Source organism: Sinohyriopsis cumingii, chromosome 15, assembly GCF_028554795.1.
Source record: "Sinohyriopsis cumingii isolate HCF-2022 chromosome 15, ASM2855479v2, whole genome shotgun sequence".
Classification (NCBI taxonomy): domain Eukaryota; kingdom Metazoa; phylum Mollusca; class Bivalvia; order Unionida; family Unionidae; genus Sinohyriopsis; species Sinohyriopsis cumingii.
Window position 1 is genome coordinate 24,439,623 of NC_142975.1, and position 17,932 is coordinate 24,457,554.

The following is a 17,932-nucleotide window of genomic DNA, read 5'->3' on the forward strand; positions in this document are numbered from 1 at the left end:
GTTAAATGTACAGCAGCAAAGCTAAAAACTGACCACACCTTGAGTTGACAAGGTGAAGTAATGGACAAGAGTTATTGTCCGTTCTCTGTATGATATTGAAAGAAAGACATTTATCTTCTTTTAGTAGGGTTAGATTCATGAGGTAGCAGGCTAATATTCTTAACTTAATGTGATTGGGGATAGTCACTTCATTTTGCTTCTACTAGACAAAAACAAGTTTTTTCTAAGGGACAAAAATAAGCATAGAATGTATTACCATTTAAGTTGTTCTGGTTCAGACCCTGCTCCAATTCTTTTTCAACCCTCCAAGGTGCAACTGTATAAATTACTTACGTAAAATTTGGCATTACAGTATGGAGATAGATAACACCTAAAAGGACATCCACATTACTGAAATACAAAAAATATCGCAACTTGTTTCCAACCAAGAATCATCTGTTGCAGAACAAAAGGTTTTTCTTTTCTCACTTGCTCTTTTAAATTACTTGTCTGGGATGCAGTTTCATTATATTAATTTTGTGAAATTTTCAATTCCTGGAAATCAACTGCAAACAAAAGTTCAGTTCTTAAGAGATCTTCAAACTATGCAGTACAAACCTTTTGGAGAAGGCAATATCTGCAGTCAGGATTACTTTGGACTTGTTCCTCTCCAAGGAGACATTGTTACCCAAGTTGTTGGTTTTCCCGTTCACCTTAATACGCTCAGTCAAGAACTTCTCCTGGCAACAAACAAAACAGCTGGGATTAGGGAAGGAGACCCTAACCCACATCTAGGGAAGATAACCCTAGAATGACTAGGGAAGAGAGCCCTAGTATAAGAAACAACTATTAAATTCACAAATCTTGAACATGTAATTAACAGCTTATAATCTGCTGTTAATTTCCAACATCTTGAAACCAATATTAATTTCTTTTTTAAATATTTAAATTTGCAAAGTTTAATTCATTCTCTGTGATGTTACATTTTATCAGAAACCATATAACAGGTGGTCATAATAGCAAAAAGGCCTGACTTGTCATGCCCATAATCAAAGCATCACTGTCAAATGTTAACTTGACCTCAAGACCAAACAGTAAAGCAAATTCGCTATCGAATGAGCTGTCTTAGTTTCATAAGGACTCCTCCTATGCACAAAATGTAACACAGGCTTTATTTAGCCCATATAATTAAATTAAAAATGATTCAACCAAAACCTACTCCAAATCTCTCTATTACATCAAATAACAAAATAATAAAGGCATATAAGTGTTGTGCAGAATTAATTTTTACTTGGCTCTGTAATGATTCATCCCAAGTATGAACAGAGTTTATCAGGGTTTTTAAGAAATGTAGCAAATTAGAAATAGGAACCATAAACAAATTAAATAACTTCAACCAAAACCTTCTTGGAGATTTAGCAAATCTCGGGTAATACAAAGGACAGGCAGACCCATTAAAACTTTTTCAAAACAATATTTCAGATCAATCAGGTGCGAGACACAGAATTCAAGCATTTAGGCATTTATCTATCATTAGATAAATGCATTTTGAAATTATGTGTGCATCCTGTGAGGTTGCAGATATGCGAGTTGGTTTATATGTGGGTCATGCATTTTTTAATGTTTATACCTATTCAGTTTGGGTGGTCAGCTTATACACAAGTTCATGTCAATCCTCCAAGTTGTTTAGGAGTTACGATAAACCTGTGCAAACCGATGGAAAATGGACAACGGGCTATCCCATAAGTAAGCTATTCATCTTTACGACCAACAGAGAAAACATAACCTCGCCGATTCTTACAAAATTGGCAGCATCCATGATGCCATCCTCAACAGGATGCGTGCAGTCTATTGTGTAACGGAGAGTCAACTTCTTTTTCTTTCCCTTGCAACCTGTAGTTTTGGCCGGCTTCTTCACTTTCTGAAGTCAGAAAGTGAAAAAATGTACATCTATGTCTAACTGAGAAGAGCACAAAACTGGATCAAAATATGCTGATTGGTTCCATAGTTAGGATGTATTTTTAGTACAATGGCTACCCTCATACGGCATCGCTTCTGCACCAGGAAAGTAGCCTTATAAAATGGGTAGCCTTACCAAAGGTGGGATGTATGTGTTATGTAGCAAGAAAGCTACATATAACTTCACAGCATTTAATGTCTTCTTTTAAAAGTAACATCAATTTATTAAAAGGTTCTTCTTGTCTTAACAGGCTTATTTCTAGGCAACATTAATAGTTCTTATTCTAAAGCGTGAAATGTGAGTGAGGTTTTGTTGGCATGTGCACTGCAAACCATTCAAAAATGCCATTTAAATCTTGGCACATACATTGCTGAGCATATAAAATCATTCTCTTTCCATTTTCTTGCTGCTGCAGAATATTTGTATCTGTTACGATGCCAAAAGTTTTCAGCATTAACTCTTGATTTCTCCCCATTGTCGTCAAGTCAAATAACTTTAATTTTTCTGCTAAAGTATTAATTCTCCCTTTATCTGATGACATGTTTTGCAATGATTTATTCCTATGTTGATAACTGTACAGCATTGCATTTTAATTATACAGATGAAATGCCTTGTTTACAAAAAGAAAAAAATATATTGTTCACGCGATGTTTTTGATCTTTGTCTGGTACTCAGTTAGGTTCAAAGTTAATTTATACCGTGTTAAACTAAAAACAAAATTCTATATTACTATGCTGACCATGTTATGATCTTGACAATTAAGTCTGGACATATAATCAAAGAAAAAAATTAACTGCTGTGTGAAACCACAATTCTGTCAGAGGGACATAATTCTGGTATTCTACAAAAAGCTGAAAATTTAAAAGGGAGGGATCCCCCACCCCCAATTTGGGTCTTAAGAAGCACTGTCCCTGATCCAGGGGGCCCCCCAGACCAAACTTGCATTTTACAATCATAAAAAAATGCTCCTGGTACAACTTATGATCATAATATATAACAAAATAATCATTTGAAAAACTAACAAACTCACCTGGTTTTTTTTAACTTGACTTGAATAATTTCGCAATATTGTCACATGAATTTTTTCTCCAATACTATTAGTGCTTAAGTTATTTCATGTGCATGACAGTGTTCACATCGTAATTACGTTAAATAATTTGTCAATTTTTTGCAGCAAATATATTATACTTCTGGTGCTTGCATTGACACTATGCAGTGCACATATTTTGACAGAGGGCCAACATCTGTTCTCTCATGCAAGAAATCTTTCTTCTTATAGTAATTAACTGCACTTTTTCCAGATGCCTTTTGAGCTTCAATTTTCTCGTATGCAGCTTCCAAACTCTTCCAACCATGATTACCGTAATTCAGATCTTTCTTGCAGAGGTCACAACAGTCCTGTAGCATTCAGTTTTCTTATAAAGTGACCAACTAAATTTCTGTAGACCTTTTGCTCCAGCCAATGCCATAAGTTTTTTCAAACCTTTATGTAAACTTTCTGTGTCATGGTCTCTCAGAACAACTTGGGATGCCATGTTTGGCAAGCAGGCTTCTTCTTTTCATTGCCACCAGTTTCCAAGGGTCATTGCGGAATGGGACTAGACAGTTTTTTTTAAAAATACAAATCAGAGATGAAATTAAAAAAACAGACTGTATCAAGAGTGTGTGTGATTTGAATTTGTAATGTAGTTTTTAATTTGTTTTAGTCAAATCGCTACGATGTCCGCAGTGTGGCAGTTTATAGTGAAACCAGGCCAAATAGTCCTAACACTAACCCCATAATGCTGAGCGCCTAGCGAGGCAGCTGTTAGTACCATTTTTGTAAGTCGTTTGATACGACTCAGCTGAGGATCAAACCAGACTATATCAAGAAAAATAATGTCTGAAATGGGCAAGATCTTGTAGAAAAATACCCAGATACATTTTCCGTATTCTCAATGCCACATACACGTTTATCCTTAAGCAGGTGTGAATGCAGGCTCTTGAATATTCTGCAGCAATTGGTGTTTACGGAAGTTGCATAAGTCCACATTCTCTCTCCGACACACCTCACGAAAACACATCGTCCAACCTCATATATATAGCCATTTGCATAATGATATAATAGGTAAATTCACACAGCATCTTAAAATCATCTGCTGCGTCTGTTTGCTGTCAAATGACCGCTCACAGAAATTTTACAAATACATTTACACATAGATGCAAGTAAATTGTGTAGAAAGCAGCCTTTCTGTTAACAGGCATATGGCCATAATTTACGCTTAAAGTTTGGTTGCAACATCGAAGTCAATAACAGACTTCAAAATTTTAGATCATACAAAACAAATTTAAAGCTTGTATGCACAATAAAAAATTGTGACCGTTTTTGTGTATATTTTTCATTATCTTTTGTTTCGAAAGTTTGAACAGCTGATTCACCATTATTTAAAGCACAAAGACAAACCACTGCCACAGAAAATAAATCAACTGAATGATCACTGGAAAATATTCTTGCACTTTTTAAGCTCTCTATAATCAGGTCTGCATGCAATTATAAATATCTGATTGGTCATGTCTTGTAAACCAGCCAATAGCAAACAGTTTTTTGATTAAATGACGTAACTGTATGAAAAGAAACTTTCATACATTTGTTCGTCAATTAATTATATATTTTTCAAGGACTGAGGCTTATTTTCCAGTACTTTTTTGAAAGGATGAATCAAAATTCAAGTACTTTTCAAGGAACCATGCAAACCCTGGGGCAGTAAGACATCGACACCCAAAAAATAAATATCTGGCTTGAGGTTTTGCATTGTAGGATATCTCATAAATATCATTAACTCTTAGCAGCAACTAAATTCTCTTATTAAAATACTGACTTGATGAAGACTATATATTCTTAACAGTGGCATACCACCTCCGAATCAGTACTACAGTATAGGGTAGAAACGAGAATGGGTTTTTTGTTCTTATCAGTTGGGAAGAAAATACCCATGGAAATCTGTTTGAAATGCGAGCCAGTCGCCATGATCACTGTACAGGAAAGGTTTGTATCATAGTAACATGTTTATTTTTAACTTAAAGTGCTTTGCAAATTTTATTAGTGTTAATTTCTAAAATTTGTTGCTTTATAGAGATTTTAACGCTTCGTAGTAGTTCTTTATAGTCTCCAACAGCAGCTACATGCTCATTATATGTAAAGGCTACAACACGATACTGAGATAAGGAAAGCGATTGCACAGGTAAGAAAAGTAAAGTCTTGCCAAATTAGAACTCTTTGCTGATAGTCTGAAAAAAGTACTTTTAAAATTGTTTTCTTCTCAACTGTATCTTTAATGTATTTTAAAAACATTTTTCCTTCCTTGTTTACCTCTGTTGCATACCAGCTTCTTTTGCCGTTTTTTTTCTTCTTTCACTTTTGTTGGAGTATTTTTTATGTTTCTTTTCCCCGTTTAAGTTTTCTTTGTTCCCTTGCTTTTTTTTTCTTCTACACCAACCAGTAAAACAAGGTAAAGAGAGATATGACTTTCCTGATGCTCAAAATATGTTCGTTATGATCCATGTTAACAAGACTTTTAGATTATTTTAGTAACATTTGTTTTTTTGGGTGATTTAATGCTTTACAATGTTTTTAGTGCCCAATTTCTAGCACTTAGAGCCTCTTATAGTCTGAATATACCTCCCTACCAATTTAAAAGATGAAAAGCAGATGTTATAAAAGATGCTCAGCACTTAGTTCATTTATTGATTTTATAATTTCAAACCCGATTATGACCAGGTGGGACCCTAACACCGTTAAAGTCTTCACGTTTCATTCCAAACAAAGTTTTGTGTATAAAATACAACCAGTTCGCCATTTGTCTCCAGTTCCTGGACAAGTCTTTTTTTCAGACAAGGGGTATATGCACAACTACACATGTATGTACATAGAAGGAACATACTACATTGTCTGCTTCCGATATTTAGAATGTCGAATCAAGCAAAGGAAAAGAATGACAATTACAAATTTGCCTTTCATATGGATTTAACGAGGTGCAAGTTCTATGTACATGTGTGCATACAGCTTTTAAACTCTCAAGACACAGTAATTTACTGAAGTATCTGGCAGTTATCTAACAAGATGAACTACATCACAATGTTGTGTGAGGAAATCAACTTGCCCATGGTGTACACATCATGGCGCCGTATTAGTATCCATGAATGGTGCAGAGGATGTCAGTGTTGGAGCCACTCTGGTTAAAAATTAGAAATCAATGAATGAATTGACTAAGTTCTGTGCACTTTTTTATCACATTAACAATTTATGTTATTGAAATCAGTAGGGAGGTATAACAAACGGGAAAGTTTAATCAGACTATAGTGCTTCTAAGTAGTTCTTGGTGCGTCATAGTCCAACATGTACAACCTCGACATTGATATTTATGTTTTGGGCATTTAGGTCTTACTGCCCAAATAATGGCGCTGTGTAGCGCGTTCTGATGCTGTTTAGATAGCTGCCAACCTTTCAGGCTAGCAATTAGTGAAAAAAGGAATACAGATTAGTGAATTTGGATATGAATTAGTGAAAAATACCCTGACAACAGCTCCATCCACTCTGACCGTCAATACTACACTATATCAAGATCGCAAAATAAAGTAAAACACTACATATATGCAGAAATATATCTGCATTTCTATTTATTATGGTATTCATAAACTTCACTTGTTCTTGTGGTTATTTACCAAGACATCATACTGTGGCAGACTTGAACTTCCTCAATTGCTTGATCGTAAATTTGCTTTCAAAACAGTTCAAGCTTCTTGCCTGCTGGTTGATCTTGGGGACCAAGTTTTCTGTGGCGTTCTCTGATATTACTTTAACTAGTGCAGTTCTTTTGGTTCTTCCACAGGAAAATTTGAAAGTGATCTTTGAGTCCGGGAACATTTGTCGGAACAAATGTTTAGCATGGTCTCCAGCTGATAAAGGTAGATTATGTTCAACAAGAAAACTCGTAAATAATGCTTCAGCGTTGGTCTTCTGTCGATGGCTGAAAATATTCCAGAGCTGAAAATCTGTGAATTCTTAATTTTCCCACCCTCTACGTGTTTTTTGCGACCGATGTGCTTCCTCACATCATATCTGCCACCATGCCCAATACTAAAATTTGTATCACACTGTGTGCAAAAAGCATGAGGTATATCAATGTTTGATGGCTGAATGCACAGCCAATTTTTTGTATATTCCAAATTAAACTTCACTTTTTGAGCAATACATTTCTTTTTTCTTGGTGGTGAGGCCATTTTCAAGATCTTAGTTGTGATGCAGAACAATAATTCAAATCAGTGTTGGTGACGCATGCGCGAAGCAAAATCCCAATATCACGACTAGCGCTTAAGGGTAAATCGGTTATTTTACTAAAGATTTAAAATTAATGAGAATTGGAGAAGTCGTGAATTTTTTGCTTGTGGCATGAATCATTGAAAAAGTCATGAAATTCACGCCAAAATTGTGAGGGTTGGCAGCTATGCGTTTAACATCAGAACGATTGTCAAATTCTCGGGAATATCTCATACACTTGGCAGCCAATACACAGAATGTGATGGAAACCGTGAATATAACAAAATTGGTCAACAGGATGATAAGAATCTTGAACAAAACGAAGCTATCTAAACACTTTCTTCAATATTAATAAATTTTTATTTGTTTCGCTAAACTCAATTTTGGCATTCCTAGCTTCCATTACAATACAGCCCAATGAAATATAGGCCAGCGAAATCTGAAAACAGATCCATTTCTTTTGTGAGAATTTGAATTTATTAGAGAAAAGACACCAGAGTAAGAAAAGTCAGACTAAAACATTATGACTTTACTTTGTAGAAAAGCATCATTATTGGCTGCCAGTTGTGACATACTTGTGACATTTTTTATATCCGTTACCATGTTAGTCGACATCAACACACACTACAGTGCCTTTATTTGGGCAGCAAGACCTTGACGCCCAACATATAAACATCAGCGCATATGTCTAACATCAACTATGTGCAAGCAAGAAGGGGACAACTCTAATATGCTTTTGAAAATTAACGACAGGCCATGAGATGAGGACAGGGTTCTTTCTCACCATACCCGGTGTTAAAATAATGTCTTGCATGGAATTATTGATTTTTATGTGAAATAAAAAACCCAACTCGTGTATCTGGTATTATTTTAATTTTAGAGCACATTCTAAGGTTAGTAGGGGCACTACAATGTATTTAGATCAATGCATTTTATCCTCTTATTCATCCAAATATGCTCTTTACAAATTTTAGCTGATGCCCTTTAAGTGAAATTTAGTTTTTAATTTAGTGGGTCAGACATGTAAACCAAACTGGAATATGCACTGCCAGCATGCTGGAAGCAGTAACGGCACTTAGGATGTCATTCTCAATGTGTGAAAATGTTACACTGCAAATCTACAACTTTTCAACACTGCAAATCTACAACTTTTCAAACATTTGATATGCAAATTTAATAAGATTTATCACAAGCTTATTAACTGCTATTTTGATAATTTTCAGCGCAATCCTATATGGTTATATATAAAACTTGACCCTTCGAAACTTTGACAAAGTGCTGTTTAGTCTCAATTTTTAATTTATTACTCATTATTTTGGAAAATATATGCGTATTTTGCATTGTTGACTCACCCAAATTGTGCTAAGTCAAGGCACTCTCAATCATAATGCAAAATCTGCGGCAAGTTGTTCCAATTACCGTACATATACAAAATTTGAATGTTTTAAATATCTTTTTTTTTTATTTACTCGTACAAATTCATTAATACCTTAACATTTATTTAGTTTACGGTATAATAAATCTTTCCATTTCTTACATTTTTGCAAATTCCTGTTTGTGGAGGAAAAAACTATTGATTTCCAAAAGTAAATTTTGTGGAGAGTTATTTTTACATTTCAATTTGTTAACAGCTGGCTTAATATCTTAAGGTTTACATGAAAGAAAATATAAACACGCAACAATGAGACCTTGATAAATCCAAAGTTAATATCACTGGCATCAGACCAGTGACGGCCAATTTAATTTTTTAAGTGAATGCACACATTACATCACTTCCGATCAGTAATTTTTAGAAGAAAAGAAATAGACCCTGAAAAAATAAACATGCTCCAAATTTAACAGGTAAGCTGAAACAAAGAAGAAAAAGGGAAACCCTATTCCCTGTGTATATTTCCTGTCGTTGGGGGGGGGGGGGGGTCATGACCTTTGACATGGCTTGTCTATGTTTTGCAGTTGTCACATCAAAAGGTACATCACTTGTACACCTGCACAAACATTTCTCACCTTCAATCATGACATATCCTGAAATAAATGACACTTGTATAAATTCGAATATCATGTATGGTCGTGTTGTCTGCTTCTGCAACATGGTATCTGCATGTACAAAATTGAATCATTACCTGTGCTAGTCTTTTTCATTATTTAATACTGAGTATTGTCGCTTTTCAAAAACTAACTTATACCTGTTGGAGTTTTCACCCCTTGCAAATAATATGCCCAAATGGCCTTGGTAATCACTCAGTGACTTGAGGAAATTTTACTGAAATATTTCTTTGCAAACTCGTAGATATGTATTCACATCCAAACAATTTTTATCCGAGTAACACTGTGGATAGTCTTACGCAGAATAAAGCTATTTTCTGTAAGCAAGCAGTTTAAAATGTAGCAGTTTATACACAAATGTCTAACAGTTATGTATGGTACAAATAAATCGAAAATAGTTCATTAAAGAATGCCAGTATTTTTCTTCCTTGGAGCCATTGAGTCAGTTATAATAAGCAGTGAACTATTAATATTCAACATCATATACCAATAAATAAAATAAGACATCTATATTTTAAGTTTTGAAATTATTTGAAATCACACAAGATTTTTTTCTTTCCATCCAAAAACAGAATGCAAAAAAGGCAGACTGACAGTAGCTCAAGCATCCCCAGGATTTTGGGATCCCTTAGAAAACTACTGACAACCATGTCCGTAAATTTGGACCTAAGAGGATAATAACTGAGGAAGAGGAGACTGCATTGGTCCACTACTTGGAATATATGAAACGACAAGGGTTTCCAATGTCTCGGATGATAGTCAGGCAGTATGTAATAACATTATGTAGGAAAAGTGGACGCAAGACCTTGTTCAATCTAAACAGTTCCATCTGATCGGAGGTTCCGAAATTTTGTGGAGAGACACAGAGAACTCACTAAAAAATAGCCAGAAAGAAAAAAGCCAGAAGCCAGGGTCATAACAACAGATGATTTTTGTAAGAAGTTAGAAGAGAAATAAGAAGTGGAGAAAAGGAGAAAGCTGGAAGTTGAGAGAAGAAAAGAGGAAAAAGAGAGAAGGAATAAGGAAAAAGAAACAGAAATGGTAATTACATCAAAATTTAAAGAAGCAAAGAAAAAGGCACTGGAGTTAGGAATCAAGATGAAAATTAACAATGATTTCAGAAGCTGTAATAAAGAGGAGCCAATACTATCAGACACGAAAGACGAAGGAATTCTCTGGATAGAATATGACAACTGTAGCATGTGGTACCATCAGGTCTGTGTGGGCATTGAAGATGCTGATGATGCTGTTGAATCCTACTTCATCTGTGAAAACTGTGTTGTGTAAAAATATGAAGTGATGATCATGTATTAATTATTAACATTAATTAAACTTTGTATTTGTGAATAAAATGTCTTCCTAAATAATGAGACATTTAATAAAGATGAATGGAAACATGACTGCAGGTTAATAAATTTGCATTCTAAAAGCAGTTAAAGCCTCATGCTGAAATCATTTTTATCATATAACTGAAAATAATATTCAAATATTATTGTATTTGTCCATGTAATGTTTCAAAAGAAAATTTCACTAACTGAATTTTGTTAATATTTGCTTGGCAATGTTTGTACCCGACTTGATTTTGTTGCTAGTTTTCCAGTGTATCTTTCTTTGAAAAATATTGCTTATCCAATTATAATTTGACTTGTTATTTTTGTTATTACTTGATAGCAAACTGGGGAAAGAAAGGACAAATTTCATAATGAAATAAATATTGAAGCATGGAATAGTATGTAATAAATCAAAAGGCAATAATAATAATAGTATGTGATGGTTAAGCCTCATAAATAAACATACCTACAATGGAACATTTCCAAATATAAAAGAATCGGGTATAAATATATGCAAAAATCAAACATAATCAAAGTTAGCAATGCATAATTATAATACAGGGATCGTCCTGGGCTTCGCCAATGTCGCAAATTGCGATTTTTTTTCCTTATTGGCGACAAAAATATCCCATCTGGCGATTTTTTTGGCGACATACTTTTTGGTTATTTAATTTGTACATACAATCAATGATTTGGACTGGATAAATTAAAAGGCAGAACGAAAGGAAGCCACAAACTTGACTAAGCAATGCATTGGAATCAATCTGTTACACAAACGATCCTTTGTTCTTATTGACAACCCCATCTTTACAGTGCATTGTTACATCATAATCTGCTTATGCTGACATCTGGGCTGAGTACTGTATGCTGCGATACAGTCAATCATGCTACCGCACTATACCTACAACTGACCGACTTCTGAAAACGCGAATAGAACAGATACAATTAATTGTATGGCTAATTCTTCTGGTTTTTTTTATACATATACCAATACAATAGTTTTGCTGAACCTTCATAGAAAACTGATAAGCTCTGAAGTACCGACTACTGTGTATAAATACAAAGCAAATGGAAAAAATCTAAATCACAATTACATCTGTCGCCAGTGCGGCATTTTACTCATTGATCTTTTCCTTTTGCCATCAGTCCTGATTTACGGCTGCAGAGACTTAAACTCCGCAACAAGAAATAGCAAAAAAGAAGAGTTTTGCATAATTAATAACAATTATTTATTTCTCAAAATACAGGAGTGAAAGAATCCCTAAATTGGGTGTGAATTTATGCTTATATATACGGTCCAATATTGCCAGGTTGTTGACTCGTGTAAGTGTCATTCGTGGGAATGGAGATCCTATTTTTCTTGTCGAGAAAATTTATACAGCATTCAGTGATCATTCTTGGGATTTAGGAAGCAATTCGCTACAAGCTTTATGAAGCTAGCCATGGGGGGGGGGGCTGCTGAGAGACTACTGGTGTCACCTGTCAGCAATGAGGACTGTGAACGTGGATTCAGTAAGATGAACCTCGTAAAAACTGACATCAGAAATAAGCTCTGCATGTCATCTCTCGAGAATTTAATGAGAATCAGCATGTATTGATGTGAAAATTAGACTTTGAAACTGCATTCAACAAGTGGGCAGCCCTAAAATCGCGACGGATCTTCATGTAACACTTTGTAACATTTTGTTAATGCTTGTTGTAATTAAAGTATTAACTAATCCATCTTTTGTAATTTTCATTGCCTGTTACATTAATAGACTAAATTAACACTTGGAAAAATGTACACTACTTTTTTTGGCGACACTTTTTGAAAATTGGCGACAAAATATTGAGGTTGGCGATTTTTTTTGGCGACAGCTTTTTAAAAGCCAGGACCATCCCTGTAATATATGTTATTCTTTAACTGGAAATGTTTGCTATTATCTTGTAAATGCAAATTTAGAACCATATCTCAAGACTCCTAAACGTTACCATAAGTAATTACATGACTTAAATGTGAAATAATATCTTCTTTAAAAAATAACTAGTGTTACTGAATGATGGGAAGGATCACCTACGGGGCTTTTTTTTTAATCAGTGCTTCATACATGATGTTGATTACGGGCTATGAAACGTGCGATTTTCACGAATTTTTATTCAGACAAGTGCATGCATATGTGAAAATCGGTTACAAGAGCTATATCTACCATGTTTAGGACTGTACAATGCATCCCTTCTTGAATTACAGAACAGTGGTAGATGCAAAAGTTTTTCCTTACCATTAACTTGATTCAACTTTAGGAATCCTGTTCCATGCAAGAATCAGAGTTTCTTCTTCACTGCACATACATCGTATACATAGGTAAACTATGCGGCATACACGTCAACATCGAAATATGACTGGCTCAAAAGATTATACTTATTATCACATGAGCTTGGACTTGTCTCAGAGTAAAAATTCGCAAAATTGCACGTTTCGGAGCCCATAACTTCAGTTTGGTACAATGCAGAAAAGTCAATAATGGCTTGATGAATAGAAAAATATCTCAGGAGTAAAACAAGCCATATAGTATGATCGTGTGTCTTTAAAGACGGAAACAGCAGAAGGAAATCGAGGGTCATGGGTGAAACAAAGTATCTGGAAGTTCCGTACCTTCTCTCTTATATATTACAATAGAGAGGGTCCCATGTCAGAACGGGTCATGGGGTAATCTAAGGTATTTTTGTCATTCTGTATGATGTTTTCCTTGAGATTGTTTTTTTTCCCCTCAACATCAAGCTAGCGTCAAGCACCTGTGCTTGAAAATGTGTTTTTTAAAATACCTTGCACATAACAACTTACATGTAGGACCAAGTGCTTATTATAGTCTGATAATACAAACCTGTTTGTTTGTACCCCCCTATCGATTGAAATAATGGAAACATTTAATGTGATAAAAAGTGCAAGGAACTTAGTCAATTCATTCACTGATTTATAGTTTCTAACCTGACTCTGAGTAGAGTGGCCCTAACACCATCATCTTATGTGCGTTTCATGCTTAACGTAAGTTGTCAGTGCAATAGACGGACATGCTCAGATCCATTTCCAGTTTCTGGACAAGTCCATTTTCAGCAAAGTGGTGTATTACGATTACAGATGTACATACATAAGTCATCTGCTTGCGATATTTACAATGTCGAATCAAGCAAAGGAAAATGACAACTTTTCATGTGGATTTAACAAGCAGTTTAATTTCTATGTTCATGTATGCAGAGGGATATAATTCCAAACTCTCAACGTTATGTAATTTACGCAATTATACAGCATTTGCCAAACAGGATGAACTACGTCATTATGTAGTCTGAAGGTAATAAACTAGCCTATAGTGTACGCAATATGGCGCCGTGTTAGTACTGAAAGTCCGTTAAGCATGAAATGGTGCAGGGGATGCAGCATTAGTGCCATTCTGGTCAGTCAGGTTACAAATTATAAATCAATGATTCAGTTGACTTAGTTATGTGCCCTTTTTTATCACAATAAACATTCTCGTTTTTGAAATCGATAGGAGGGTACAAACAAACGGGGATGTAGAGTCAGACTATAGTTCTTCGCGGTGTCAATCAAGAATGTGATCAGCTACTAAGGTAATATGTTTGGGTTGATGGGGGTTAACAAACATAAAAACAAGCCACAAATATGAAACAATGAGACCCCGGTATATCTAAGCAAGGTATCATTACTCATTAAAAATGCATATTTCAACATACGCCGAGTATAGCACCCATAGTTGTTGCATCATAATAAAACGCTGTATCAATAAATCGAGAAATCAATAATATTTTCGAATTACAGACGTTATAAATATTTGGATGACTGCTCTATTTTTAAGAAAAAGCGACGTATTAAGGACTATGTAAGGAAAATGAATGAGAACAGAACAATACCGCTGGTGCCATTTTAGTCCCGTTCAACAAAAGGCCGCACACGTGCTCTTCAGACTGGAACACAAGGATTGAGCAATTTCTACACGAATGCATGGGATATTGATGAAAAATAGACTGTATACCAAACCGAGGGGGAGGGGGGAATAATGAAATCGCGTGACGTTGTTCAAAATATTGTCACAACATTAAAATAATAATGGGAAATTAGTCAGTTTTATGCGAAGATAGCAAGAGATTCATTTTGGAATTACCAAGAATGCTACACTGGCCTCCCATGATGCCCTGCAACAGAGGCCGGTAATATGGCATTCATCGATGAGCCTTGCATATCAGGCTGATTTAACTCAAATAACCCGTTGAATACGACAACTAGTATGTAAAAATTGATATCAGTAAGTCACATAAAAGGACTGATGATAAATATTATTTATTTTTTAAACGTAAAAGCTATTTATAAAATTTATTGTTATCATTTTCTCCAGCTAGGGGCCGGTCATTGTAATGAAATGTTTAGTAAGCACCTATCGACTGGTACCTGGACGTTTCGCCCCATGGACGTTTCGGCCCAAGACATTTCGCCCCACTTCAATGGACATTTCGCCCCACATGGTACATGGACGTTTCGCCCCACATTAAATAAAGTATGAACCCTCGCTCGAGTACAGCCTGTCTCAGTATAATGGTAATGCGAGAAACGACACACATCATCAATCATACAAAACAATATGGTTTATTTGTCGTTTAAATATAATACACTATTTATTCACCCAAATTCTAAACTAAATTTAAAATAAAAACCGGACTAGGATTAACAACCCTATATATTACACTAGGGAAATACATAAATACCCCGACAAAATTTTGAATTTTTTTGTTCAGAAATCTTTTATAAAGCAAACAAATCTCATACCTTTGGGGAAAACATACACATATAAAACAACTTTATGTTTTTTTATAAGTAGGGGTGTATCTGTCTGGTGCCATAAAGAAAACAAATGTTCTGGCGTTCACTATTGCTCCCAGCAAGTGTTAATATGACTTAATTACATCCAGGTAACTTCTTTGATCTTCATATTTAAATAATCTGCTAAATGTGGTATCAAGGTAGTTAAGCTGCAGCCAGAGTTTTGAGTAAGTCGTGTAAGCTTTTATGAAAAGGAAATTACTATTTAGCACATATGGTATGACGTTCACTAATAACAAAAAATAAACAACGTTTGATCTTAGTATATCAAGTACATTGTCCGACAGATCATTTGGTATAGAAGCTCGTGCACGTGTTTGCATGGAAATTTATCAGTGGCTCTATAAATTGCAGTCTTTCCATTTCTTGGTACTAGTTGTTTTAATATCACGTAAATTAATAGATCGAACAATGTCTTTGTGCATTTACTGCAGAAAACCAGTTACCCGTCGTCAGCAAGCCATAGATTGCGATAGTTGCGGCCTATGGCAACACAGAGCATGTGGAAATACTGGTAAGTTTATTTATTTATTTATTTCTACATCATATTACGATCATTCCGTAACTGAACGGGCATAACAAAATAAATACATTTTTTATAATAATTTTATGTATCTAGTGACCCTTTCTTGCATGTTATTGTTCCTGTTTCAGTATATCCAATGTCTTTCAAAATAAATGTTATCATAAGACGTAGATAGAATTAACTAAACAATACTAAGAAATGGTTTCTATTTACAGGTTTATCAAGCTACAAGTATGGTCTCCTTAGACGTAAAAAGATATCTTTTCAGTTTGTGTGTGACCTGTGCAGTTCTAAACCTGAGGTAAGATTTCATTACAAACAAAATATTTTAAGAATAAAGACATGTTACAGTAGCTGGTTCCCATTCGCATTCGATGTACTTACGCTACGGTTAAATACAAATTGCGAACAAAACGTGGATCGCTGCCTACATTCTCCCTATCACAAATGCTGGAAGATTAGTAAAAATAAATTTTTCTTGTATCAAATATTTCGTTGTTTTTCTTGGGCTACACGATGTTCCATTATAGTAAGCGTTCTTATGTGTACTATTATAATTTTTAAATATTAATACTGTTTACAGGCAGATGGCTGCGATGTCGAAATGGACTTAAGCGGCATACCAAATACATCTGACAGATTTGAAATGTATGCCGGTACAGCACGGGGGCAGATGGAGAGCACGAGAAATTCGACGTCGATTTTTATCAATAAAGAGGATATTTCGACAAGGTGAATGTTATTTTATTTATTAGAATCGTACGGGTGCTTGCATACGTCTTTATGTTTAAATACCATATTCGGTATAGTTAAACTTGGTTTTCTCTATATTTGCTTGTATGTTTTCAACATTTTCTGACAAGTTCAGACATTTCTAATTACAGGCTGGATAGAATTCAACAAGTGAACGAGTTTATGGGCAACAATGATGCTGCATCAACACTTGCAGCCGATATGTCTTCATTTGACGTTGAGCGCCCACACAGATCATTGACACCAGAAGAAGAAGAAGCGTAAGTTAAAAATCGAGGCGGACAAGAAAGCACAGAAAATAGCAACAATTTATTCCAGTAATATTGATGTACATAAATCATTATAGAGTGTATCTTCTAATCAAAGATTGATCATCTTTTATTGAATCTTGTTAGGTATCTTGTAAACATGTTATTTTACTGATGCATATTTTTTGTTCATGTAAAATAATAGTTTTTTGATAATCACGATTTTTCTCCTTTCTTTAGGTCAGTTAGGAATGTAACTGTTTATGGAGAAGTGCCAGTGGATTCGGAGGATCGTATAACATTTGAGGTATTAGCCACAGGATCCACTCGAGGAAAAAGGAAATTAATATCTAGTTCTGGATATAGTTTTGTTGTTAAGCGTGAGCTGAAGAATGGAACCATCGAATGGCGTTGTAGCGTGCGTGGGAAGAATACGCAATGCCCTGCAAATGTGCGACAGACAGAATAAGACTTTCTGCCAAGTCATCAGAGCCATAACCATACTGCCACTCTTGGGTTGTTCACAGCCGTCAAAATCAAAACCGAGGTATTTGGCATGAACACGATTAATCTGTCTAAATACTGGGTATATTCTATCAATATATTATCAACAGTATATAATGGTTAAATTGTAATCAATATACTTATAATTAATGTATGCTAATTCCAGAAATATCGCTTTATTATATACAGTAAAGATCGTCTTCCAAGCTTCTGCTATATTAAATAAGCATTTTTGATAAATTATACGCCGCTGCCAATAATGAACGACATTTCGTCATCCAACCATCCATCCATACAATGATCCGTCCTTACATACATACATACATGCATACACAACATACATACATACACAACATATATACATACACAACATACATGAATACATACATACAAACACAACATACATACAAACACAACATACATAC

General features: G+C 34.9%; 1 protein-coding gene and 1 pseudogene across 2 annotated transcripts in view; one reads left to right on the forward strand and one right to left on the reverse strand.

The window, feature by feature from the left end:
- Positions 1-14,660, reverse strand: part of LOC149781418 (large ribosomal subunit protein eL22-like) — a 30,565-nt gene extending 15,905 nt beyond the window's left edge. The window contains exons 1-3 of the mRNA XM_089935505.1: positions 14,513-14,660; positions 1,781-1,900; positions 598-719 (exon numbers count right to left, since the gene is read on the reverse strand). Coding sequence (XP_089791631.1) covers positions 598-719; positions 1,781-1,900; positions 14,513-14,605 — 335 coding nt within the window. The 5' untranslated portion in view covers positions 14,606-14,660. The remainder of the gene's footprint in view (positions 1-597; positions 720-1,780; positions 1,901-14,512) is intronic.
- Positions 14,661-14,797: 137 nt separating this feature from the next.
- The window catches only part of LOC149781419 (uncharacterized), a 58,249-nt pseudogene continuing 55,114 nt past the window's right edge, over positions 14,798-17,932 (forward strand). The window contains exons 1-5 of the transcript XR_016414494.1: positions 14,798-15,990; positions 16,218-16,303; positions 16,586-16,734; positions 16,887-17,015; positions 17,244-17,469. The product of XR_016414494.1 is annotated as an uncharacterized LOC149781419 (transcript). The remainder of the gene's footprint in view (positions 15,991-16,217; positions 16,304-16,585; positions 16,735-16,886; positions 17,016-17,243; positions 17,470-17,932) is intronic.